Source organism: Anser cygnoides, chromosome 6 (genome assembly GCF_040182565.1).
Source record: "Anser cygnoides isolate HZ-2024a breed goose chromosome 6, Taihu_goose_T2T_genome, whole genome shotgun sequence".
In the NCBI taxonomy this organism is placed as follows: Eukaryota; Metazoa; Chordata; class Aves; order Anseriformes; family Anatidae; genus Anser; species Anser cygnoides.
This window is the reverse complement of record NC_089878.1, coordinates 35,482,942-35,510,480: the sequence shown is the minus strand read 5'-3', so window position 1 is coordinate 35,510,480 and position 27,539 is coordinate 35,482,942. Positions and strand designations below refer to the sequence as shown.

The window sequence follows — 27,539 nt, the reverse complement described above, 5'->3', positions numbered from 1 at the left end:
ATGGAATCACTGTACTTTGTTGGCCCTGTTCTGATGTTTGCATTTTATAAATACACAGCTTTCTGACCTAAATATAGTGCTTGTAAGAATGGTAGCCCATCTAAACGTGGTGTATATGCAGGCAGAATCCCCAAAAAGTAGTTATTAGAGTTTCCAAGTGTCCAAATCTAGACAAGAGTAAGTTAATGGCATCTGTGAAGCCTGCTAAAACAAAATTTTATTGCAGTCATGGTTTTCATGAGACAGGCAACTTAAGACAAATAAATGTCTTTGATATAAGGCTTGTGAAAAACAATCAAATGATAACATTTGGTTGGTGCAGTTCTAAACTTGATTTGAATTGAGGATCTAAAAGCCCTAGATAATATGTACCATTTCTGATCTCTATAATATCTGTGATTTCTTAACATATTAATCTTTTGTAATGTTATTTTAAACTGGGTTCCTAACAGTCTGCTTGAATGTGTGGTTTTACCTCTTTGTACTGATTTGTATTTTTAATACATTAGCACCCATTCACACTTTTAAAAAAATCACACAATATATGTAATTATATATTGAGCTGCTATGCACAGAGCAGCAGATGAAAGTGGTTCATCATCAGTAGGAGCTGCATGCCTAAACCTTATTTAAATGCATAGTTTTTGCTCATTACCCTCCCAAATCAACAGCTAGGGCAAATAAGAGAACTATCTTAAGAATGGGCAAGAGTCATTTGCATGCAAACAATTAAAAATGGGATGAGCCTTCTTTCAGGTTGATCATGGCCAGACTGGTGTCCTTGGAGGTTACTCAGTGACTCAATAAACTCACTAAACGTGACGAGATGTTAGAACACTAGCGGTTTCTATTTTGACCTTTTCTACTCTTTATCTTTTTGCCTGTTTTTTTTATCATGTAACCTCTTAGGGAAGGAAATATTGCCTTCTTTTATGTTGGGAAATTGCCCAGAACATTACAGACACTACCCAAACAAAGAGTAAGTATAATAATAACAAAAAGAGGAGGAGGAGGTTTACTTGACCCCATACAGAAGTCCTTTAAAGAATTCTATCAAACTTAATGCAACTGCAACCTGGCTTATTGCTTAACTAAAATATTCCACAGTTAATTGTACTAATATAATCATTGCTATCAAAATGAACAACAGAAAAGATCCTTGTTGTCAAGAAACAACTGCAATTATTTTGAGGATAGTTAACATAGCCACTTAGAAATATGTAAATAGGTTGGTACCTTTTCTCTTCTGCTGGGATGGAGTTAAAGAGATCTAGGGTTTCCTCTCAGTTCTGCTCCTGGCTTCATAATCTTCAGTATGACACTGTTAGGTAACTCTCTGTGGCCTCATCTCGTAATCTGTAAAACAGAGATATAAGTTTTCTTCTCAGAGCATTTTAAGATATACGAGTAAAATGCTACACAAGAGTTCAAAACCATTAATACACATTTTCCCCACTGGGTAAGGTCTTAAAGCAAAACCTTTCCCTTTGATCATTTGCTGCAACATGCCCTCTGCCAGTCCTCAACAACACATTTTAAGTAGCGTATGATAAAAAGAAGGTCAATACAATGAAATAAACTCTGCAAATACCTCATTTTCCCTAGATTTAATTATGATTAATCTTATCTACTGCGATTACATTTTTTAACCTTTATAATTTTACAAAATGCTTGTACAAGATTCTGTTAGTCCCTAATATTTCATGCTATGTAGTTCCATTTGTCTCCCATCTATGAAATATATAGCAAGCATGACATTTCATATTTTAGAAACTTGCACTATTACACAAGGAACACTGCCTTCCTGCACCGTTAATACCAACATTATGATTCAGACCCATGGTTTCTAAGTCCTTCTTTTAGGTTAATTTATTGTGGTAATAAACCAATTTCATTGCTTGCTTCTAGTATTTTATATAACAGTGGAAAAATTTGGAAAGTGTAGTATCAAGACCACAATTATCCTTAAAATCATCTTAATACTTCTGTGGCCTGATTTACATGATTTTACCATCAGCTATGAAAACATCAGCCTTGTGACTACTGGTGGGGCTCCCCACTTAGATTTGTTCAATTTTTGTGGATACTTATGGGCATTTGGTATATCAGAAAGTACAACATTCTATCTTGTATAATTATCAAAATCTCTCTTCCTTAATTTAGATAGATCTTGTTACATGTTACATAGAAAATACAGTCTTCAGAGATAAATAAATAAATAAATAAATAAGTTTTAAATACATATGCAGAGAGAGAATAAGAATGAAAAAAGCAACAATTTGTCATATATTAGGAAGTGGATGCAATGGTATCTCTGGCAAAGGCTGTATTTACATTTCTGTTAGTGGTGTGGGGGCCATCTCAGCTATCCTTAGAACTTTTCTTGGGGAAAATTATCTTCATTGTTCAGCCCTCAAGTGTGTTTTTGCTTTAGGTCCTGGGAAAAAGATTTGACTCCACATGACTGCTTCTCCCATGAGCCGGCTTTCAGTTTCATTTCTGGCTCTGAACAGTACCAACAACCAAACAAAGAAATCTGACATAAACTGAGTGAAAGTCCGTTTGTTATATTTGATAGTTTTCTGAGTAAGAATGCTAACATTTCAACAATGTCTCAAATAATATAATACTAATATTAAAAATTCTAAATGATTGTATGCAGAAAATTTGAGAACAAGTACCTTGCATAGGACTCAAAACCACTGAAAGCTTTTCCACTTCAGTTCTTGCTGAAGGCTATGCATCAAATGAGGTGGAAAAGCTATAATATGCATGGATTTGAACTTCTGTATACATGAATTTGAACTTCTGATATATCATTTTTGGTTACAAATTGGAACCTTTTAGGCCAATCAAGACTGGTATGACGAATGATAATAAATACAATTCTGAAGCCTTTAGTTAAGAAAATATAGCTGAATCCAGAATTACTCAGTTTGTACTGAGAATCTTCACAGGCAATTTTGCCTTAATACATAAAGCTATCAGAAGTGGCTTGAAAAGATGATTTTAAAAATGGAAGAAATCAGTGGAGTCTTTACCAATGACTCTTTAAATAGAAGGCCCGATTAAATGAAAAAGTCAGTAAATGGCTGCAAAAAATACCTCTGAAGAAAATACTGAGTCCACAGTGAAACAACCTGGCAAGATCCTGAGAAATTTAACCTGTGGAAAGCTCAAACAAAGGCCTGTGGATAGATAGATCAAGATTGCTCAATCAGTCCCGTAGCACAGAAAACAGAAGCTAAACTATGAGTGAAGGGAAAATTCTGAAGACACTTGCATCTCTTCTTCACCATTCAGCTTGGGGATCAAGGTTTTGTGTGACAAACATTTCAAAACACACATGTCTTACCCATAACTTATAAGACAAGAAATAAATGTGTGCAGTGTGCAGTATACAGGCCATTTGGCTTCTAGGAAATCTTGCTGCTTTTCTTGGTAGCCTCTTTGGCTTGATACATGCATCTGCGGAGAAAGTCCCTGTTGCTCCTTGGGAAAATGTTCTGGGGACATGTCCTGGCAAAGAGACTGCAGGACTAGTTTAGAAATTGAATTTTTAAATGCAGATGAAGAGCTGGAAACAAGTTTCCCAGCTAAATTATTCTGTAGCATGGTAAAGTTTGTGTTAAAGGGTATTTATAAGCACAATAAAATGCAAATACAAATACAAATAATGCATTTCTCTCAAGACAAAGCTATTCCACAGATACACGTACTAAAGTACATTCCACTAAAGAAACAGCTGCAGTTTCTTCCTTGGATTTTGTCCCCAGGCATACTCTGTTTGAACACAGTTAATGCATAGAAGACTGTACCTCTTTGAATTGCTTCAAAGTTTGAGGCTGTTGCAAAGGACTAAAGCAAATACACTTGCATAAAAAAGTGTTAAAAATAATTATAATTTTGTAAAGACAAGCAGTCAGTATTTCCAAAATGACAGATTATGAAAGAAAACTAACAAATGAAGATTGCTTGTCATACTAGATTTGTTTCCAATCCCATCCTCCTGTCATCCTATCATTGCATTACTTCTCACCACTAAAAAAAAAAACAAAAAACTAACATTCATGGGAACATTTATAACCTTAAGGTCACCATACAGAAATGCCATTATGTGGAACCACATAAAAATGTTGTCAGCAGTACCTCGACTGTACTCTACAGCTGGCGTTTCAGCCTGTCCTCTTCTGCAATTAATAGTCACAGTAATAAGATTTTGAAGTTTGAATCTCTTTAAAGGAGAAAAGCTGCTTTTTCATCCCTTTCTCAAAGCTTACAATATGATTGGCAAAGTATCAAGAATAATAAGACAACTGGTGACGTAAGCCCCAGGAGGAACAGAACAGCTTTTGTTCTGAACTCTCATCAAAATCTTGGAAATCTTGCAATAGGAAATGTTGCTGGAATGTAGGTTCTTACTCAGAGTTCGTACACGTTGGGCCTGCAATATCTGAAATCTCTTAACTGCTTCAATAGGTATTATTTCCATCCCATTTTATGCTTGTAGCTGAAACAGCTGTACAGATAACTACTTAAAATTTTCTTGATACCCAAAATATATATTTCATTCTTTATTAATGCATCATTGTTCTTGTTGTCACAATGAAGATGCCAGAGATTCTGATTGTTAACACAATAATTTCTATGAAGCACTCAATACCTGTTGCAACCATGATTATTATAGCTCATAGAAAAAAGACTGTTAAATGTAAAGTTAAATGTAAAAAGCATGCATAGAATCATAGAATATCTAGACTGTCATCAAATGTAAAGTCTACCCAAAAGTTCAGAATGTGACTAAACAGTCCTTGTGTGGGACTGCTTCACTGGGGAAAACCACCCTCTCTGTGAAGAACCCCCTCCTGATGTCGAGGAGGCTGTATAGTAAACATGAGTGAGTCAGAAAAAGCCAAAGCTATACTATATCCACCATCTATACACACTGAGTTATCTAGAGCATTTGTAAAAACATACAGTAATGTTTTCACAAGACAAAGAAGAAAATAGCAGTACCATTGGTCCTAAACCCCCCAGCATTTGCTGCAAACAGGAGGTTTTGTTAAACATGCAAATGTTTTTGCAAAACTCAAAATTTTACAAAAGTTTCAGTTATGTAAGCATCAGTGTGACCTTTGGAACTTAATTTCCTCTTTTTTAAATGAGAGAAAAAAAGAAAGATTTGCTTGTGGAGCTTGCATTTATTGTATACTCTGCTGTGCAAGTACTCTTATCAAATGTGGTTTTAAGTGTGCCTTGTCGTGCAATTCAAGTTGTCTGGACTTGTGTTACTTCTTCCTAATCAGCCTAGTAACCTAAAGGAGAGCACCCACTCCTTAAAAGCTACTTGAACTGCCGTGCTCTTATTGGCACTGCATCCACTTGTGTTTGATGCTAAGATGTCTGGGGACGTATCTCACAGACAAGTCAAGTGGACTGCGTGAGATTGTCTATGCTGCTGCTGACCACACTGAAGGCACTGTAACTTAAATACCAACCCTTTCAGGCTGCAAACAACATTAACAAAAGCATTAGTTATTATACTAGTTAGCTTTGCAGAATATATGAATCACTGACATTTTGCTGGAACCCAAGCAAACGGATCAATTAAACCATTCAACTCTTCTGTCAACTCCGAGAGTACAAATGAAGAGGTTGGAGCTCTCACTGTCTCTTGTGTCCATACAGAAATGTAGCGTGGTTCAAAACATTCCCAGGTAAGAGTGGCAGGAAGACATTACACAGTGAGAAGCCTGAGCTGGATGTGTTCCCATAAGGAACAGATTGGCTTTGAGTAGATGCCTATTATGCCTTTGAAAAACAGAGGCATAAAAGCAGCTTTTTGGAAAGGGAAAATGTTATTTTAACAGATTTGTCTGACAGAGAGTTTTTTGTTTGAAATTTGCTTCTACTATTGCTCAGATAAACAGTGTATGAGTATTGAAATGACTATTTTTTAAATAAGTTATACCAAGAAATAGCTCAAGGGGTAAGCCCAAATCAGTTTTCACACAATTCAACGAAGTCTCGAGGTAAGAAGCAGAAAGGGTACCAGGGCTGTGTGCAGGAGGTTTGGGATCAGTTGCTGTCACCACCAGCCTTTTGGTTGAGTCAGAAACCATACACCACAGAAGTAGGGGTGCCATCTGAGGCAGGCTGCTGGTGTCCTCTCTTCTCCTCTGATACCACGTTAAGGCTTTATTGTTAGACATGAGCAAGGCCTGCATGCTTGCAGACACTAAGGGCAGGACAGTGGAACCTACTCACTGCAGCTTTTTCTCCCTTTCAAATCTCCAACCTCAGCAATGCAACAGGACAATAAAGTTATTTTAAAGATCTGAATGATCAGCTTGTATGTTTATAAAACCCAAATCATTTCTGATTCATTTCTACTATCCATGTTGTTGTAAGATGTTACTCTTCCTGTGCTTTGTTTTTTTGTTTGTTTTTTTTCTTTTCTTTTCCATTTTAACTCTGCACTCTCAATCACAATTTGAATTACAATCTCTTAAATTAGGAGTGTAAGATAGGAGCCATCCCTCCTGTCTGGTTCTTTATTTTATTCAAGTTGCAGAGTGATCATAAAATGGTCACTGGTCATATGTAGTGTGAGCTTTCAAATAAAGCACTCAGCATTACAAAAGATGCTTATAAATTCCACATGCTAGCGGGTTCTTACAGACCTCTGAGAGACACAAACACAAAAAGGGCCATGCACTACATGACAAGAGGCACATAAACAAAACAACTCGCCGGTGGGTCCCAGTTCTCTATAAAAATCCATTTAACAATACTGATGTATTTGCTAGTTACTGGAAGCTAGGAAAATGTTTGGGTCTAATGTGTGTAGTTCCTTCTTTCAGAATGAAATGTAAGTTGGTGGGGATTTTTCAGGATGAGGGACTGGGGGAGGAACAGGAGGAGGAACAGGGGGGTTATTGTGGAGATGCAGCGCTGAGCAGGCAGCAGTAGGCAGATATTGCTTTGCAAAGAAATCAAGCTGGCTGTAGCAAGAGGAAAAGGAAGGTTACACAAAAGCTCCATATCACTTCTTTGCTTTCATTCTATTGAGACATACTCTTACCTGCAAGACCGATCCCCTGATTTCAGCTTTCTGACTGTTTTAGAAGCGCTGCAGCGATGCCAGCTGGTATAGCCAAGAGCTTGAGGTTAAACACAGATAGAGAAACATTGTCTAGAGGAGAGTCAGTTAAACAGCTCTCCCAATTAGCTGGTGCTGCCTAGCCCAAGGCTATAAAAAATCTCGACTGGGCCAGCAAACTTTCAAGCCTGCATCCTGCCTATCTTCCTGCCCTGGGGAGCCTTTGTATGAGGCTCATTGTTTCAGAGCAGCTACTTCAGCAAAGGACTCACTGCAGGAATTTAAGCCTTACTGGGGAGGATTATCAGAAGTCATTGTTTTGATGTTCCTTAATTTCCAGGGTTTAAGACAAGAGACACTAGCACAGTTTATGGGATGAGTTCATTAAATTGAGTTCTGAATTCCTTACTATCCATGGCAAGATGATTTACCAGAAACTGTAAAATTGAGTTTTACAGAGTATATTAATTCACACCCCGAAATTTCCCCAAGGTACTCTCTGTTTAAATATAATCTCTTCTGCACTCAGTACTCATTAAGCATTCTAAATATAACCATAAGCACATAAAGATCTTATTTGATACACGACATTTATTTAAAGGAACTATTTAATTTTGTCACCCTGTACTTAACTAGCAGCAATATACCAGAACTAGTTACAATTTTCACAAGTCAATTAGAAGTCAAGATTTCTTAGTACTTTCCCTGACTGCTCACAGCTTTCGGAAAATCAGTGGTTAAATTCACGCATAGCAGTAACCCCGGATGGCTGACATACACTTCTAAATTTCTCTGTCAGCTTATGCCTGTTGCAAATGCTCCCTCTGCAAAGCTGTATTCTATTTATTGGGCCTCATTATTTGTGAATTTGTTTGTATGTTTGAGAGAATATACCATGTTTCTTTTTGAGGAGAAGCCTCAGAATTTTTCCCGGATCAACTGACAGATAATTTGGTTTGCAGGCACCTATAGATGGGCACTCTTAATACCGAGGTCATTCAGTTTGTACATATATTGCAAAACAGAGATTTTCTGCACAAACTACATCCCCACTACCTTGTTAACAAACTTAGTCTAGGCATACGTTCCTTCTAAACCCAGGTAAAGACATTTCAATTTGGATTGCAGCGGTTCTATACTAAAACCAAAATACAAAGCTAAGTAATAGGTATGTTTTTTCCTATCTATGAATTCCTAGGTAGTAAAACCTTTTTTCCCTTGATCAGTAATAGAAGTGTTCTTCACCAGTGGATTAGAACTTTGCTATAGAAATTCCTACAGTAATGATCTGAGGAGCCCAAGGTTTTGTGCTTATATGTGGTTATGAAATATGCCTCAGAAACATACTTCATTAAGTCTTCAATCCAGTGCAAACCACTGTAAGACCATCATCATCTACATGTTCAGTCCCCTTCATTCATCTCATTGTGGGCACTCAGTAAGGTCAAATTATTTGTTCTCCATGTCCAAAACTCTTTCAGTGTCTTTTAAATGAGGGACCATTTCATGCTGTGTGATCTCAACTTCCCTTGATGACAGCTCTATCCTACTGGAACTATGAAACTGTCAACATCAAGAGCAAAATTTAGGTGTGCAGAAGACAAAAATGGCTCAGCTGCTATCCCACAAACTCTCTCAATAGAGGTCAACAACCTCAGCATCCATGGAGAAAGCTGCAAAGTGCAGTGTTTCCATCAGCCTCACAAACCACCACCACCAGAAATTTCTTGCTGGCAGCAAAAGGAAAATACTTTGCACACATTACAGTTTCAGAAACTGTAGTAGAGTAGATAGTGCCGTGAAAAGACATGGAATACAACAACAGATCACTTTGATTTAGTAGAGGTAAAAGGTGTACATGGTCAGCCTTTGGGAAGTAATGCCTTGTAGTAAATGTGAAGTAATATAAGGCAACTCTGCATCTGCGAGAGAAGGCCAAGCAGCTCACACCAAACATTTTTCCTCTGCACTTGGGCACTGTGTGGTCACAGTCAATGTAAGGTAATCTGAGGCCACCTTTATCAACAGATCGAAACCAAAGATTTAAAAAATAAAAATAAGAAACATTAATTTATCATGAATCTTTCCTAATCCTAGCCATATGAGATCATCTAATGTTCAAGGTTCTGTTGGATTCAAGTACACGCAATGTTATCTTTTTTTAAAAAGCCTTAAGTTGGTAGTTAAATGACTTGCCTGCAGACATCCAGGGCACAAAAGGTAGAGCCATTAATAAAAGCCTGGAGTCCCAGCTGACAAGTTCTGTGTAGCAAGGATTAGACTGTAGTTCCTTCTCTAAGTAAATTACAATGTTGTGCTCTATGCCATTAGAAATATGTTTCCACACCGTGTTAGACCCTAGCACATATTACACAGTATCCTTCATTTGACAGTGGCCAGCATTAAAAAAGAAAAAAAAAAAAAAACAAAAAAAAAAACCACAGTTGATAAATGTTTTGCCTTTCCTCCATGCCAGACACTATATTTTCCATGGATCTCTAAAAATGCATTTTCGCATTACTGGTAAGAAGATGTAATGCCTTGTCCCACTAATGTCAGTCTTGATCCGAGCAATATGATCCCACCACTTCCCTTGCGTGGGATCCGATTCCACAATGAATCAGTTCAGGGTACAAAAACAGCAGCAAATATAAAATTAACCCTACCAAAAAAAAAAAAAAAGTCATCCACCACTTTTCACCCTGAAACTTACTATGGAGACATAAGCATCTTTTCCTTCCTAAAATCTCTGTACATTTTTAGCTTCAGTGATCTGAAAATTCTTGTAGCAGAATTTCAGTTTAAATTTCACATTATGGGGAAAAATATTTCCAATTACTACATTTGAACTTCCTATATTTTGTATCAGAGATCAGCTGCAGCCCACAGGCAGACCACTGGGTCAGTTCTGAGTCTCAAGTCTCGTAGCCTTTTTACCTGAAGAGCACGCGTAGTGAGCAGACTACAGACAAGTTGAGTCTTCCAGAAGAAGCTGCATGCTCTTGGATACCAACTAACCCCTTGTTTTCTCCTTTTTCACACCAGAAACATCTAATATGACTAGCTGATATTGACAAGAAGGAAAAGAGGGCAGACGGGAGTGGCTGCTACGTACTAGAACAATTCATCCAGATCCCCATGAATTCTCAAGCGGACGCAGAGACAGGCAGCGTGAGAGCTAGCAGTGGCAGTGTGCTCATGTTTACCCCCTTGTCCTGCAGAAAGTTCAGCAGATGCAGCTTCCGAGAGCGTGCACACACACAACACGGCTGGTCAGCGACCTCGCTCTGCTGCTGCTACTCAGGCACGCCAGCTGCGTGGCTCCCTCAGCCAAAAGAGCAATAGGTCACCACTATTTTAAGTTCATTGACTGTCCCCTTATTTTAGTCTTGTAAATTAGATGACAATAAGCTCCTCCTCTGTTTTCTCCGGGCCATTCATTATTTTCTAATTTAGCCCCATTATTCATGTTTGTTGAAAACCTAAGTGCCCATCTTTTTTGCCCATGCCTTTGCCCTGAAACTGTCTCGTTCTGCAGCCCCATGTACCTCCCCTGTCAGGGACAACCAAAGAAGTATCTTGCTAATTTCCAAATGCACTTAGCATTTCCACTCGTTTCCATAAATGCAAATATGTACTCTAAGAGTTTGATTCCCTATCACTTTTCTGGTCGTGACTTAATTTAACTTCATGCAAAGTTGATACAAAACATTACTATTCTTATGATATAGGATTTTACATTCATTACAAATGATGGTATCAAGCAAAAAATAATCCGACCTAGAAAAATACAAGCATATTAGTTAAAACACACTGTCTGTTCCTTACTAAATTATACATTTCTAAATCTTTCAGAAGCATGCCTTTTAAAGTAACTCAGGGGATTTGCAGTTGCCTTCCAAGCTTTTCATTTCTAGGTCACTTGTTAAATCTACCCCAGGTCAGCACTGACTGAAAATTATTACTGTCTGGCAGCTGTTTTGTAGTCTACATAAAATGAATTAGTGGTTTCATTCCATTTCCTAATGGACAAGTGGCCCCATCTTACACTTCGACCTAAATGGCACCCTGTTGGCTACTGCAGGGAAAGAACTAAATAAACTCTTTTTATTCTGTATGTAGGTCCTCACGGTGAGGAACAAGACTGGTGGGACCCTCGGAGCTATTATAGTACAGCTCTACAAAAAATAATGTCCTCCAGGTATGGAATTCGTGTAACCCAACCAGATAAATGCTATTTTGGTGAGCTGTTGTGGTGATTATTTTGGTCCTCTGAGGACCTTTGTCATGTCGTACGGTGGGGAACATGCTACAAGTTGCCCGCTATTAAAAAGAGAGCCCCTTCACACACCATTTCACAGTTCCAAGGTCAGAAAATGTGTGTATGGATGTGTGCACACATGATTGCATGTGTATGCTTGGGCAATTTTATGCCAGAAACCAGAAGAATAATCCAAAAGATCTCCTGCCTAATTGTAGCAAAAGGGAAATTTTAATAATAACATGGTGGACAAACAGATAAAGAGATTTCATATTTAACAGACAGAGGCAGAAATTATAATGGGATCCACGTTTGACTTCTACTCGTTGTGCTCTACTTGCACTAGGAATAAAACAGGTTTTCCTGTCCTGAAAGCGCCCAGCCTCACACTTTCAGAGCATAACTTTCCCCTCTTTTTAGAGTGGACACAAGCACAAAAGCACCAACATGTATTATAAAACAACTTTGCGTCTGTCTATTTGTACCCGAAGTATTTCGCAGAGAAATTTATAGAAGTCCATCATTTTCTATACCATCCCTTGTCTTTTTTCCTTGGATGATAGATAAGTCTCTGTGAATCTGGTACTATCCTTGTCCTTACTGAGCTAGGACAAATTTTCCCTGAGGCCCCCATTTCCCTTTGCATTCCCATTTATCATTCCACTCAGCCTGCAGCAATTCAGACAGACCTGATCCTTTACTGAGAAATCTTCACCTCTTCCTACCCATCAGGATAAGGTTGTTTTTCTACAAGGTCTATCAGCTCCATATGTCACCATCTTTTCTTGCTCTTGTCCCCCAGTGACCCAACTCTGTCTCTTCCTATTTATTTGCTTCTTCTGAACTTATTGTTCATCTTTCCTTCTTGGCTACTCTTCTCTCTCTTCACTGCTTACCCCAACTTTATCCAAAGCCTAATTTTATCCAAAGCAGCCAAAGCAGCCTTCATTCCACAAATAAAAAGTGTTAACTTCAAGGCAAGTTCTCCACCTTGAGAATAACACCAGGAGCCAGGTTTTGCTCAGCCCCACGCTCCTTTCGTATTTCACCACATAACTTTTATGAAAATCCACATGCAGGAGTTAGACTGGCCCCTAGAGAGATCACACCTCTGTTACTAGCGCTTGCAAGTAAATAAATGAGTTGATATTGATCTTTCTGTTACGATGTTGATCTTTCCACAGACATATTACAATGAGCTAAGAGGAGGGCCTCGAAGATGATGCTGGAGCACCTCTCCTATGAAGAGAGGCTGAGAGAGCTGGGGTTGTTCATCCTGGGGCAGAGGAGGCCCCAGGCAGACCTTACAGCGGCCTTCTAGTACCTAAAGGGGACCTACAGGAAAGCTGCAGAGGGACTCTGTCAGGGGGTGTAGTGACAGGACAGGGAGTAAGGGCTTTAAACTAAAAAAACAGTAGATTTAGATTAGATATTAGGAAGAAATTCTTTACTCTGAGGATGGTGAGGCCCTGGCACAGGCTGCCCAGAGAAGCTGTGGCTGCCCCATCCCTGGAGGTGTCCCAAGGCCAGGCTGGATGGGGCTTTGGCCAACCTGGTGTGGTGGGAGGTGTCCCTGCCCACGGCAGGGGGTTGGAACTGGATGGGCTTTAAGGCCCCTTCCAACCCAAACCATTCTGTGTTTCAAAACATTCTGTGATTATTTCGTGTATATTTTCTGTTAAACAAGCTTTTCTAGGATGACTGTACCTAACACTTTGTTTTGGTATTACATGTACAGGCGCTGTATAAACAGTTTCATTTTTACATTTTATCCTTTTACACATAATCACTAAGTTAATTGCCTTTTTTAGTTTTATACTGTGGACCTTCCTCACATGTGAAATGAAACAACTTTTCTTTGTTAGAAGGAATTTACCCATATGGAAAGTGGTTTCCATGTAGCATAGATTACAAAGAATCACAAGCAAACTTAGTAGATCTTTGTTGCTTGGAACGAAGTCTTTTCAGGGACTTCAGTCCAAAGAATAGGCATGAGGCCAGTTAAACACTCAGTCATTTCTTGTCCATCTGTCCCTGATGGGAGTGTAAGTTACACAGGTTTTGCTTTGAAATAACTAGACATTACCTAGAGTAGAGACAACCTGTTCATTATCACATTATTTCTATTTCATTGTGTACATGCCATTTATAAAAATAGACACAAATGCACATTTAAACTCTATAGAACATTTCATAATAATAAAATAAAATAAAAAAAAAAAATAAAATAAAATAAAAAACATATTCTGGTAACCTCCAAGCTACCATTCCAAAAATTAACAAAGCCAACTGTCCAGTGGATTTGTGATTGTGGTCATAGTCACTAATATCTAACTTAATGCCAAGCAACACTCACGTTATTTCCTGTTGAGACTGCAACCTCTCCCTCTGTGGGGCACTAATTTAAAAATCGAAGTCAAAGAATACAGTTAAACTTTGCTTTTACCATGTCAGGCACTGACCTGCTCCTAACCCCTAGATTCTGGCTCTGTATGTTTACAGTTTGCTCTTACTTGCCCTTTCTTGCCTTTGATTGCTACCTGTCTTATAGGAAACCACCTTCCACTGGAAATAAGACAGACAGATGATGAAAAGGCCCTTCTGTTTCTTTGTTCATAACACTTGAATCGGTTGTTCTTAGAATTATTCAAAGACTAACACTTTGTTTATGACTGGCTCTTCTTGAAGCTTCTCTAGAATAATGGCTCTTACACAGTCAGTCAGGAACTGCTGAATTAATTATTGTGATTGATTTTGTGATAAACAAGACCGATTTTATGTGCTACTCTAAAATCTCTGTTTTCAAGTCACAATCACTTACATCTGATACAAGCAGTACAGTTGCTGCGTTGGTCAACAGAGACCTGCTCACCAACTCTGGCATGGATTCATGGCTTGAATACTAGAATCTGACATTTGTGGCTGAAAATTGCTTCTCTCTTAGAGCAAAATCAGGATTTTAGGAACTACTCAATACTACTTTGCCTTTAGGCACCAGAAGGGTACTTTCTCAACAGTTATCTCCATCTCCCATAAAATTGATTTTGCTACCCTATTAGCACCTAAATCCTAAAAAAAAAATAGGGGTGTGAAGTCTTTTGAATTAAATAAAATGTGTAGTATAAAAGTTATACAAATGCTTATATTCTTTGGTCATTGGTTATGTGATATTTTATCATTCACAGACATAACAGCTATCAAAGGAACAGAATTTCAGAGAACCTAGGATAACAAGACTGAACTAGGGTCAACAAGTCCCAGTAAATTTGTCAAAGCAGTGAATAAATTTTCTTTTAAATTATTTTCTTTTAATTTTTTTCTTTAAATTTTCTTAAAATTTTCTTTTCTGAAGAAACTGTTTCTAAAGATTGTCCCTCTGCCATTTCAAATCTTTTTCATCTTTTTACATAATGTGTTCATCATGATATTACATCCAGTTATTTGTGTGCTAATACTGGTTCAAGTATTTCTCTTCCTTTTCAGGTGCCTACTATCCTGCTTCATTGCCCCCTTCTACCTTCATTTTGCGAACAAAGGAAAAAAAAGCTCTCTCAGTTTCCTCTCACAACAGAAGTTCTCCATTCCACACTTTACAACAATAGTTCTTCCCTGTGCCTATTCCATTTGAATTCATTTTTCTTGTTCGGAATTGTAAAAAGTATTTCAGAAGACTGCTTTCCAGTTCTCTGTATGGCAGTGATAGTATGTCTTTCTCTCTTTCACTATACCCTATTTGCTACATTCAATAATCAAGGACATCTTTTTCTCAGCTATATAGAGTTGGTGGTTCAGACTTATCCTGCCACTGGCTGATATATTTATGTTTTCCTCCCTTCTGCCATGCCAGAGGTTATTCCAGTTTTTAACGGTGACACCTAATTTTCTACTGCTAGTGAATTTCAGCAGCTTACTACTTTTTGTCCCAAAGTTAATGGAAAATAGTAAGTATAACTGGGTCTAATACAAAACCTTTAAGAGCTCTAGTGATTACCTTCCTGCACTGTTTCCCTTTCAGTGTCATCATTGTAATTTCCCATTTAGAAACTTCCTCGTTCATATTAGATATATTGTACTAATTCCCACATACTCTAGCTTAACAAACTAAGCTATAAACACTCAAATAGCATCACATGAAACGCTTTACTAAAGTTCAGACAAGTGGAACCTTCCTCTATTTCCTTTGCCTAGAAAATGAGTTACCAAAGAAAGCTATTAAGTAGTCCTACTACAATATACCTTTATAAACTCTATAGCCTTCTTGTTTTGTTTTCCACACCTATAAATATTCTTCCCACCAAGGCTTGTTCTAAAGCTCTGCATGCTAATAAGACAACCAGAGTGATACTAGCCCGTGCTGTTCTTTTTCAATGTCGGCCCTGCATTTGCTATTCAAATGTCACATGACTTTGTTTTGGTTTTGACAGGTTTGTCAAAACTGTCTCAGGACTTCTTATCTAACATGGTTATTTTAGAATTTGATGGAGCTGATAAGGTTCTTCTGATCTGATCACGTGGCACTTCTTGAGCTTTGCTTCCACATCCAGTAGGGCAGTTTCCACTTCTGTATACTCATTCACATTAGATACCCTTGCCTTTGTCCCCTTATTCAACACCTCTGAGGTTGTTGAAAGCTGAAAAGAATCTATAATTAGTTCCTCCCCTCTGTATTGCACTGCTCCTTCAACTAGACTTAGATCCTTTGTAAATCTATATCCAAGCAATAGAGGAGGATTGGCAGACTGCTTTATGGAAAATAAGTATTTCACTTTTCAGTAAAATACATTTACAAATCTTTCTATGACTGACTCTTATCGTACAGGTTAAAAACAGATCGTCTTTTTGAATTCCTAAGTACATTTTGACAGATGCCAGGAATTGAAAAGCCTCTTTCCAAAGTCAGTAAAATGCTGTATATTTTGCATTGAACATCGTGCTCCAGTAAAGTGGTTTCTTAGTTTGGTTTCAGTTTTAAACCACACGACAATCAATCCTTCCCAAAAGTCTTTATTTTGGTGGAATAATTGTTATCAAGCAGCTTTGCTTTAACATCTTCTTTGCTTAGAAAAGAAGGGGGAATAAAAAACACAGCTTTCAAACCACAGAGCAACCGTTGAAAACTTAAAACCACAATACCCAAGAACAGACTGAGCCTATGATTACCTAACACAAAGTGTGGTTTAAACTGGGCATCATACCAAGTTTTTCACAGAAACCCAAGGGGAAAGAGGAGTATAAGTATCCATGGTTACAGTGACCCTTGCTTGGCACCTGAAGAGATCTTTCTAGAAGAAGACAGGTAGAGACATTTATCAGGGTCCTCAAAAGTAGCAAGGCTTCTTCCTGTTTTTATAACTTCAACAAAAAGATAAAATAGCACTTAGTACAGACCGTCCTGAAGACTGTAACCTACAAATATTTTTAGAATTCCCCTCTTGTATGTTTTTCACAATATTCACCCAGTGCTGAAAAATAACCTCAGAAATCTAGAACCTTCTATTGAGATAATGGCAAATTCCTGGAATAACAAGTTCATTTATAAAGTGACCATTTCAAAACCAGCCTTTCTTCACATTCTCGGTTGTACTGAGCTCATGAATGAAGGAGCAGGACTGCAGGCTACAACTTTTAATTGGAAAAGTTGGAAGTGCAAATTAAGCTAAATTGGACCCGTCTCTGCTGAGCATTGAAGCTTCTACGCTCCCTGTGATTCTGTTCAGTTATGCCTTGGGAGGCAGTGATACAGCTAAATCCTGTCCATACTTCGCTTGAATGGCATTTTTTTTCATACTTCTTCACTGACACTTACCTGTTTTCTGTTTGTGTGTATGTTTGGGGAAGATTTCTTTTTAAATCTATGCTGATGCACTTATGCATAACCAGATATACTGAAGCGTGAACAAACATGCAGACATGAACAAATATTCATAACAACCGATTTTCTAAATGCTTCTTCTGTGCATGCAATAATCTGATGAGGCAGTGAAAAACGAGCTGCCCAAAGCTCCAGCAGTAAGTTCCTCTCACCCTCGCAGGGAGGAACGCAGATACTTCACATTAAGACACATGTACAAGCCAAATGCAGTTCTCTTTCTTGTAAAAAATAAGAAAAGACAGGAAGGTATTTCTAATGCCCTATATTTTCTTGGATGCTCATGTTCTCTTTGGCATGCTCCTTAAGGATTCTGCTTCATCTTCACTTCTAGAGGTGATGGCTCAACAGCTACTAATAACAGACTGTAGCTGAATCACCCCCCTGTATAGATCTGATCTGGATCAGGCGCTAGCATGCTATTGTCAGGTTGGTCAGAGCACATGCAGAGGTGTTTTTTTATAAAGGCTTCGTTCTGTCCATCATGTGAAATTATGTGGAATGATGCCTGGTTCAGCATCAGGTTTGCCCAGGCAAAGTTGCCTTTCGCCTCACCGCAAAATTAATTTGAACCAGCAAGCTGAAAGTTTAGCAAGTCCAACTGTAAGAGATTAGCTCTTCATATCAGGGGGCTGGAACGCTCTCGATGCAGTAAGAGATATCCCGAAAATTGGATTTACCTCCCCATTAAATCAAAAACAGAGGTTCAACATCCCAGTCAAGCAGATCTCCTGCTTTTATAGAGGTCGGTCATCTAATGGCAGAAAAGAAATCATACTGTGTGACCTCAGTGGTTATTTATAAAGATTAGGCCCCATATCTTACCTATCAGATGTTCAAACGAGCATTTCCATCAGTGTCAGAAAACTCCAGAAGTGCCACTACATTTATAGAAATTTTGCTTTCTGCAAAGAGTAAATATCACCGATCAAAACCAGACAGTTCTATATAATACAGGTGCAGCATCACGCTCATTTCACTGACAGTTAATGATCAGAGAAGGAACGCAGCTGCCATAAAGACTCCTACAGCTGTCAATATCCTTATATTTGACAATAAACACAGCAGGCTGTACTTACTCATGTATGTAAGCAAGGATTGTACACAGAGGGCCTTGACTCTGCAGCACTGAAAATTTGGCAACATTTAGTGGAGATTCTTTGGTTGTTTTAGGAATGTTGAGCCATGTTTTCAACAGACATCAAATTGACAGACAGTCACTGAGTAAATGGGATTGATTTTACTACCAAAGGAGGAAACACTGACTCAGAAACGTAAGCCCAGGCTTACTCCTGCATCTCCTGCTAGAAAAAAAGGCAGCGCCTCAAAGGCTTTCCAGTCATGGCATACGGCAATCCTGGCTTCAGCAGAACAGAAATGTTTGGAATTCTGGAGTGAATTTTCAGGGCAGTAAGTGAAAAGACAGACCCAAAAGAAAGAACACTGAAAATGCACATCGCTGGATTTGGCTGACCTCCCTGCCTGCTGAAAAGCAGATTCGGTCGCCAGCTTTGAGAGGAAGCACAGACAGGAGCAATCCCTGGCACGCAAATTCAAAACCAAGTATCCAAGCTGAGGCTCAGCACCCATATGCACAGGCTTTCCTTCAACGCTGTTGCAATAAAACCATTTCATTTGTGCGCTTCAGACTGCAAAACTGAGCTAAACAGGAAGAGTTGTTGCTCCTAATTCTGCTTTCAGTGCCACTTTCCAGATACAAAACAACTGGGCAAATGAGCTAAATCAACTATTACAGAAAACTCAGAAGCTCAGAACGTGTGAAAAATCAATAGCCACTACCATTTCTAAATAAAAAATTAAAAGAAATGCGTGAAAATGATAAAGAAAACATGGTACATAGTAGCATACATCACTATATGCTAAGCACACAGATCCAGAGACACCATTTCAACAAAAGATTGGTCCAAAACTGTTGGGATGGAAAAACAATGTCAAAACACTATTTCCATTGTGTACAACAAACAGGTTGAATGTATGCAAACATAAACGGATGTATTTTGATCCAGGTGCCTCTGGTAGCAGGAGTAATACAGGAATTTAGCATGCTCTTAACATGGGTCCACAGAAACAAACACTGTCCTTAATAATCCAAACAACTGCAAGCAAGTTTCTAATGGAATTTTCCAGCATAAAAGAACATCACAAGAAACCCATCTCATAGCTAAACAGAAATGTATCTGAATGCTGGCAAAGCCCAAATCCTAGCTGGTTATAGTAAAGAAATGACTTAGGATAGTTACTTTGTTTTCATAATTCTGATCCGAGCACAATTCTGGAAAAAATCACTTTAACGTGACTCCAGAAGTGCTCTGCTCCAGCGTCATCAAACATAAAACCTTCAGCTTCAGTGATATGTAAATGAAGACATGTTTGTAAAAAGGATTAACAAAGTTGTTCAAAGCATCTTTTTAGTCTTCTCTGCTTCCAAACAAACAATAAACTATCCCCATGCAGTGAGATTTGCTAACCCATAAACACCGCCAAATGGAGGAAGAAGATCAGAACTTTAATGAGTTTGGTCCCCTTTGAATTTTAGCCGATCAGTGTCACCAATAATTTTGACAGGCTCTAAAATAAGCACTTTCTGTCTTCAAAGTGCCTCGCAAACATGACCAATTAATCCCTGCAACTCTCCTCTGAGGTAGGTAAGTAGGTATTGTTATCCCCATTTTACAGTTGGGTGAGCACAGTCAGAAGGGTTAAGTGATTTGCCGGAGGCCGGTGATGGAGGTGGGATTAAAACAGAGGAGTGACTATGATTCCTTTTAGAGGACAGCACTTTTTTTTTCGCTTCTGCTGCGAGTTTTCTGTGCTGACTTTAGACATCTTGGCCTTGTGGCTATACTTAAAAGAAACAAAATAAATGCTTCTTGTTAAAAGCAAGGAACCATAAAGAAATCTGTCTTTTATACCAGTGTACATAACACTTCCGTCACCTTTTACTGACGTAAGGCTTTTCGTTTAATTTCGTTCCAATATTCAAGCATCATTCCCTCCACACAAGGTTTCTCCTGCGTACAGTGTAACATGCTACCAATCCAGTATGTCCTGGTTCCAATTTTGTGCTTTGAAATCAGCAGCACGCTGCCCAGCAGCCGGGCAGACGTCTTCCCTCCAGGAGCAGGGGAGCAGTCGGAGGGCTTTTCTGCTCCGCGGCCCTGGCAGGGCGAGAAGAAACGGAGACGGGAGCTCGGAGAAGCACGAGCCATTAGCTGAAACCCAACCCCGACAAACCGTCTGCAGCCATTCTAACGGGAGGAAGATTGATCCCTTTCCCACTCCAGCAGAAGGATCAGATGGAAGGAGCAGTGGATATCCCTTTCCTCTGTATGTATACAACTTCAGGCCACTCGAAGACCCATTTGTCAAGAAGTCAATCTGGTGTATGGCAATAAACATCTGAGGTTTGTAAGGAAAGCGCTTTTCATCTAGTGGCCAGCGAGTCCACAATATCAGTTCCCTGGAGTAGTTTTAGATGAGAACAACCCACTACTCAAAGCTAATGTCTCACGAATCCTGAGCACATTTTCTGTTATTCTTTCAAAAGATACTTCCCCTCGCTCTGAGAAGCCCTGCAGTACAGGGGTTGACATGTACAGGGAAAAACAGGGAATGATTGAAAGTTATTCACTCCCTACTACATACTGCAGTAATTTCAGCCGTGCTGCTGAGTTTGTATTTTTAAGACACAGTCATTTATGTATCTTGAAAGGATAGCTCCATTAATCCTCAAAAGTAAAGAACAGCTTATTAATATATCACTGTAATTATTACACTATGGTGGCATTTCAGTTTTACATAAATCAGGGATCCTATCTCCTTTGTGTTAGGTGTCACCAAAAGACAATGTTGTCATCAACCTTTTATTAGCTGCAAGTTTGTTTTGCTAAAGACACTTGTGAAGACTTCAAGTAAGTCATTTAACATAGTCAAACAAAATGCCATTTATTTTTCTGCTTCTATGGATACTGGATCTAAAGGGTATTTTTCCCTCTGGAAAGGCTTTTTACAAATTTTTTTGCTCATGCACGAGCAGCACTTTATGTTTCTTTTTAGAAGACAAAAAAATAGGTTAATGATTCACAACTTGGGGAATTGTTTTGTTAGCTTAATAGTGTAAGAACATGTAAAATTTTGCATCTCAGGGGGCACACTTTTGGAAACAAAATGCATATTACATGGGTTAGGAAGTGTCTGATTTTCACAGTAATTCATGGACTAGAAAAACATGTAATGCAAAACAAGCTTGAAAATTGCTATTTGCTAACTGCATCTTAAGAAGATTTGCAGCTAACTCTCTGAATTACATGCTCTGCAGAAACGGCCCCCTTCTTTTATCACTTTGGGAATCATTAACTTGCCCTCGATGGTCCTCCAAGCAACAAAGGAAGTTTTCACATGGATTTTCTGATAGGAGAAACAAAAGGGGTTGTAGATAACAAACTAGCAGTGTGACTGCTAGCTTCAGAGGACCTTCATCCCAACACATTTCAGCAACGTCTCGTCAGATAGGGTATCAGTCCCCGAATTTACCACCACTCAGCACTACACGCTTCAGGGCCAATCCACGGAACTAGATTATTCATCACTTCCGAATTTCTTATATTATCTGTGGACACAAATAACTGTCTGGGTCACTGCCTCCCATCCTGGTAATTAATGAAATCAATTTCCAGGTAATATCCTTTTCTGTTGCAGGCCTACCTGCATGGCAAAACCAAGGTGCGATGATAACACTTGGCTACTTGCACTGTAACTACACCTTTAGTACCGCGGATACCTCACGCATTAATGCAACCCATGCTATCCCCCCCCAATAAACAGCCAAACAGCCCTCAGACTTGTCAAATCGCTCTAGAGTTCATGCACCATTGTGTTTTTTTTTGTTTTTTCTCGTCCTCAACCATTGAACACAAACCATCTGCACTACGGGCATGTTTTAATGCCCTGCACTGCATACCCAGAGAAGGAGCGGTGCTGAATCTTCTGTGCCCCTCCCAGATGAGATTACATTCTCCGTAACAATGCATCGGCCACCACAGGAACTTCCGCCAAGGTGGAATATATTTTTCCATGTCCCGATCCATTTTTTTAACACCTGTTCAACACGACTATACCTGAAGAGCTGGTTCACATGTTCGCAAGTTCAGTAGGCTGGAGAGCCTTCCGAAAAGCACACCTTTGCTGCAAACTGCACAGCAATTCCTGGTGCCGTCAGCTGGGTATCCTCCATACATGAAAAAGTGAAAGATGATTACACAGAAGTGATCCTACTCATCCCTATATGAAAATCCCTCATCTCATTATACTGCTCATTTGTCTGCCTGGTCATGGAACTGCAGATTACTCAGGGCATGTATTTTCCCATTTGTACAAAGTAGTGAATGCGTCACAGGTTCTACAGAAAATAATGAGAAAATGGCAATATTCATAATTTTGTCATACTTTTTTTTTTTTTCCCCAAAGGAGTTCAGAAAGGTAGAAATATCATAAAGTAAGGCTAGGTCTAGTATCTTAAAATGGGGATTCAGTAGAAGAGTTTTTATTTCTATAGAGTTCTGGTATGGTGCCTCTCTCACATTTTTCCAGGCGTAAACTCAAAGTAGATATTGAGTTTTCTGAAGACCGTTCATTCCTGAGTTGTAATCAAATAAAGTTTGCCTTTAAAGCAAGTTACATGTGATATTCCAGAGCTTCTATCAAAATATGGATGTCTATCAAATTATGATGCAGTTAAAGTACATAATGACATTAAGGGCCATACCTTACACACCGTATTTTTAACAAAAAGAAATATAACCAGCTGCCTTCCAGTACCTAAAGGGCAGCTACAAGAATGCAGGTGAGTGACTTTTATCAGGGATTGTACTGATAGGACAAGGGGAAATGGCTTTAAACAAAAAAGGGTACATTTAGATTAGATATTAGGAAGAAATCCTTCACTACGAGGGTGGTGAGGCCCTGGAAGAGGATGCCCAGAGAAGCTGTGGATGCTCCATCCCTGGAAGCATTTAAGGCCAGGCTGGATGGGGTTTGGGCAATTTGGGCTGGTGGGAGGTGTCCCTGCCCATGGCAGGGGGGTTGATCTGGATGGGCTTCAAGGCCCCTTTCAACCCAAACCGTTCTGTGATTCCACGATTCTATACTAGTCATAAACATGAGTACATAAGAAGTTCTAGAGTTATTAGGGGAATAGTTGTAGAGTAACTCTTGTCAAATACCTGCAAATAATCTTTATATCTAGAACTGGTAGCTAACTCAGGCCATGTTAACTGGCAAGAGGAGGATTTAAGAATAAAGCTTTTGACAGATTTTCACTTTATTCATCCCTTGAGACTGCCAGTGTAATCTGAGCATATTGTTATTACATAAAGAATGCCCTTCTCCCCTCTTCTTCTCTTCTTTCCAAATTCCAACTGTAAAGAGTAAATCCATATAACTGAATCAATTATTCCCAATATAATTACTCACTATGATGTGAGTTGTGAAATCATGGGAAAAAAAGAAAAGTACTCTCATCAAAACCAGTGAAAACATTTCTGCAAATTAGTTTACCTGCGTGAGTATCAACAGCACTGATCCCTAGAGATACCTGTAAAGGGAATTCATGATTCTCTTTTATTTTTATTCGGGCTAGTTTTCCCTTGCAAACCTGTTTTATGACTGCTATTTTTATCCTATATCCACAATTTTAGTTTTTTCTCTTTTGTTTTAGACCATCCAAGTACTGCAAACAGCTCACATTAAAAAAGGTGATTTCCTCGCCCTGAGGCTGGAGAGAAAAACGAGCAGTTCCTGATACTAGTGGGCAAATAAAGAAAAATAAAGAAACTGGTGTTCACTATTTTTAGATGACGAGACACTAAGCATGCAAATCCACGATGTGAGATGAAGTTGGCGGCTCGTTTTATTCTCTTCCCATTTCCTATTGTTCCACTTTACCCTATTGTCTCCTGACCGCTCACACCGCCCGCAGCGCCCCGCAGCTTTTGCCCCCCCCGAGCCCCGAGATGCTCGGCACCTGCAGCTCCTCCCCGGCCTCCCGACCCCAACCCCGGGATGCGAGGGGCTGCGGGGGGACCCTCGGAGCTGGGACCGTGCCCTCACCCCCTGCCCCTCTCTGCCAGCAGGGACGGCAGCAGCCAGCCCCTCGTCACCAGGGCACTCGGGGACCGCTCTTTCCTCCTCCTCCCCCTCCTCCTCCTCCTCCTCCTCCTCGTCCTCCTCCCTCAGCGGCCTCACCCCGGCTGCCCGGGACCCCCGGGGGGACTCTCCCCGCGGCGGACAGACCCCCCCGGAGGGCTCAGCGCCCCGCCAGCCGCCACCATGCGGACAAAGGGCGGCCCGAGGCCGGGGCCCGGTGCCACCCGTCGGGGAGGAGCCAGGCGGGGGCTGCCCCCGGGGCGGGGGGGGGGGGCGGCGGGGAACTGATAAAGGGCCGCGTCCCGCCGGGGCGGCTGCCAGAGGAGAGCTCGGCATGGCTCGGAGCATGGACACCAGCCTCGACAGCCTGGATGTAAGTGACGGGGGGGGGCATCGCCCAGAGGGACGGGGGGTGCTCTCTCCCCGCTTCGCGCTCTGCGGGACCAAGGGGGCGACGCGAAGCCGGGGAGGGTCGGCCCCGCTGTCCGCGGTGCCCTGGGGCTCCGTGAGGGGTCCCGGCATCTTCCCTGAGGGCTCCGGCTTCGGGTGGTGCCCCCTTAGCGCTGGGTGCCCCCGGGCTTCGCCGCCTGCCGCCCCCCGACGGGGCTGTGAGGGGCCAGGTGGCAGCCGCCCCGCCGCCCCTCAGCCGCCCCTCCGCGCCGTGCCCCGAGCCGTTGGTGGTTTCCGGGCGCGCTTTTCGTGCCCTCGCCAGAATTTCGCTTCCTTTTTCCACCGCTCGCCTCAGGCCGGCCGCCCCCCGCGGCGCGGCGCCCGGGGGGAGCCCCTCCCGTCCCTGCGCGCCCCCCGCGGGCAGCCCCGGCTGCCGCTTGTCCCCTGTGCACCGCCACCCCGGTACCCGCTCCGCTCCTCCTCCGCCCCGTCCCCTTGGCGGGGCTCAGGGGGACCGTCCCGGTGTAACTGCGTTGCGGCTGCTCGCTCCCGTTGGCGGTAGGCGTGCAGTTAGCGCTGAGGTGTCCTGAGGGGAGGCTGGCTCACAGGCGGCCCTTAGCGAGCCCTGTCCCTTCCATCCCGTCCTCAGTTACAGGATCCTACCCGTCAGAGAAGGACAAAGCAAGTTTTTTCTTGACTAGCTCCTATTTGCTGAACGCTTTATATACATCGTACATATATATATACATTAGGTATATAAATAGCATTTATGTGGTTTTCAAAAAGTTTGCCTCTTTGTGGTGATAGAGACTGCTTAGTGTCCTAACAAGTCATATAGCCTGTTACATAGAGTGAGCCTTCCTAAAAGTGCTAACATCTAATTTTATTTTACTTTTTTTTCAGCTGTCCTCCGGGTTAATCATTGAATTTTCTGATAATGGCACGGATGAGATTGGCTCAGGTGACTACGGAGACTATGGAGAGCCATGCTTCCAGCATGAAAACGCTGATTTCAACCGGATCTTCTTGCCGACTATCTACTCCATCATCTTCCTAACGGGAATAATCGGGAATGGATTGGTTATTGTTGTTATGGGCTACCAGAAGAAGCAGAGAAGCATGACTGATAAATACAGGCTGCACCTCTCTGTGGCTGACCTCCTTTTCGTCATCACCTTGCCGTTCTGGTCTGTGGATGCGGCGATAAGCTGGTACTTTGGGAATGTTCTGTGTAAGGCAGTTCACGTCATTTACACAGTCAACCTCTATAGCAGTGTCTTGATTTTGGCCTTTATAAGTTTAGATCGTTACCTGGCAATAGTCCATGCCACCAACAGCCAGCGCCCACGAAAGCTGTTGGCTGAGAAGGTGGTGTATGTAGGCGTGTGGTTACCCGCTGTGCTTTTGACAGTGCCTGATATAATTTTTGCCAGTACTAGTGAAGTAGAAGGAAAGTATCTATGTGATCGCATGTACCCTCATGAAAACTGGCTGATTTCGTTCAGATTTCAGCATATCTTGGTAGGACTTGTCTTGCCTGGTCTGATAATCCTGACGTGCTACTGTATTATAATATCTAAGCTGTCACATTCAAAAGGCCACCAGAAGCGCAAAGCCTTGAAGACAACAGTCATCCTCATCCTCGCCTTCTTTGCCTGCTGGCTGCCGTATTACATTGGCATCAGCATAGATACATTCATCTTGCTTGGAGTCATCAGACATCGCTGCAGCTTGGAGACGATCGTGCATAAATGGATCTCCATTACAGAAGCCCTAGCATTCTTCCATTGCTGCCTGAATCCAATTCTCTATGCCTTCCTGGGTGCCAAATTCAAGACATCAGCACAAAACGCCTTGACATCAGTTAGCAGAGGATCAAGCCTCAAGATTCTGTCAAAAAGCAAACGTGGGGGACATTCTTCTGTTTCTACAGAGTCGGAGTCTTCAAGTTTCCATTCCAGCTAACACTGCCCCTTGCCATCATTTTATAAAGAGACACTTTAAAAGTTGCTCAAGAATGAGACTGACCATAATGTACAGATTTATTTACAGTTGGATTTTTTTATTGTTTCTTTTAGTCTCTGTGGAGTTTAATTGACTTATTTATATAAAACTTTCGTATTGATGATAAACTGTCTAGGCAGGTCCTGTGGACAAGTGGTTAGTTCACAAAAGTTTTAGTGCTTGTTTGTATAGATATGTGAACTAACCACTTCTGGGTTGTAGCAAGTGGCTGTTAAAAGTTTAGAAAATATTTCTCTGTTGTTTATATGTAAATGTTTTCAGTGTTGCTGTTAAATTCTTAAAAAAAGAAAACTTTTGCTGGAGATTTTTACCTTACTACAAGATGTTTGGTTTACAATAGCTTAACTCTGCTGTAGAAATGGCACTTATAACCAAAGCCGCCTCTGTTACATGCTAGGTTTTTTTCCCCATTCTCAGTAGCTGATGGTTTGCAAACTTTTCTGTTCAAGGTAAATAAAAGTATATGACAAAAAGTTATTTTGAGTGGTATTTTTATTTCAGGTTAAATGTTTTTCTCAATGCTTTTAAGTACAATACTCACTGCACAATAATTTTGAAAACTGCATGGCTCTTAGATGAATAGGGGGAAAACGAGTTTCAGTACATACTAATTGTTCAGTTGACACCTGTGAGTTGTAGATCGTTTGTTGTTTTTTTTTTAACCAGAATGCATTTACTCCAGTTAACGTTTTCTTTAGAACGACTTAAACTATCACTTGAAACAAAGA

The 27,539-nt window shown here is 40.5% G+C and overlaps 2 protein-coding genes across 6 annotated transcripts in view; one reads left to right on the top strand and one right to left on the bottom strand.

The window, feature by feature from the left end:
• THSD7B (thrombospondin type 1 domain containing 7B) overlaps positions 1–27,539 on the bottom strand; it is a 518,195-nt gene that overhangs the window by 448,213 nt on the left and 42,443 nt on the right. For all 5 annotated transcript variants that reach the window (XM_066999216.1, XM_066999215.1, XM_013186367.3 and 2 more), the window contains exon 3: positions 1,237–1,356. The gene's annotated coding sequence lies outside the window, so the exon portion shown is untranslated. The remainder of the gene's footprint in view (positions 1–1,236; positions 1,357–27,539) is intronic.
• CXCR4 (C-X-C motif chemokine receptor 4) lies at positions 24,627–27,288 on the top strand. The gene is made up of 2 exons (XM_048062740.2): positions 24,627–24,769; positions 25,690–27,288. The coding sequence occupies exons 1-2, from the start codon at positions 24,731–24,733 to the stop codon at positions 26,749–26,751; spliced, it is 1,101 nt and encodes a 366-aa protein (XP_047918697.1). The 5' UTR covers positions 24,627–24,730; the 3' UTR covers positions 26,752–27,288.

Bases quoted from the DNA above. Each gene is read 5' to 3' on its own strand.
- CXCR4 (XM_048062740.2), top strand. From the start codon at position 24,731: ATGGCTCGGAGCATGGACACCAGCCTCGACAGCCTGGAT. The intron at 24,770-25,689 runs GTAAGTGACGGG...CTTTTTTTTCAG, and splicing joins CCAGCCTCGACAGCCTGGAT to CTGTCCTCCGGGTTAATCAT.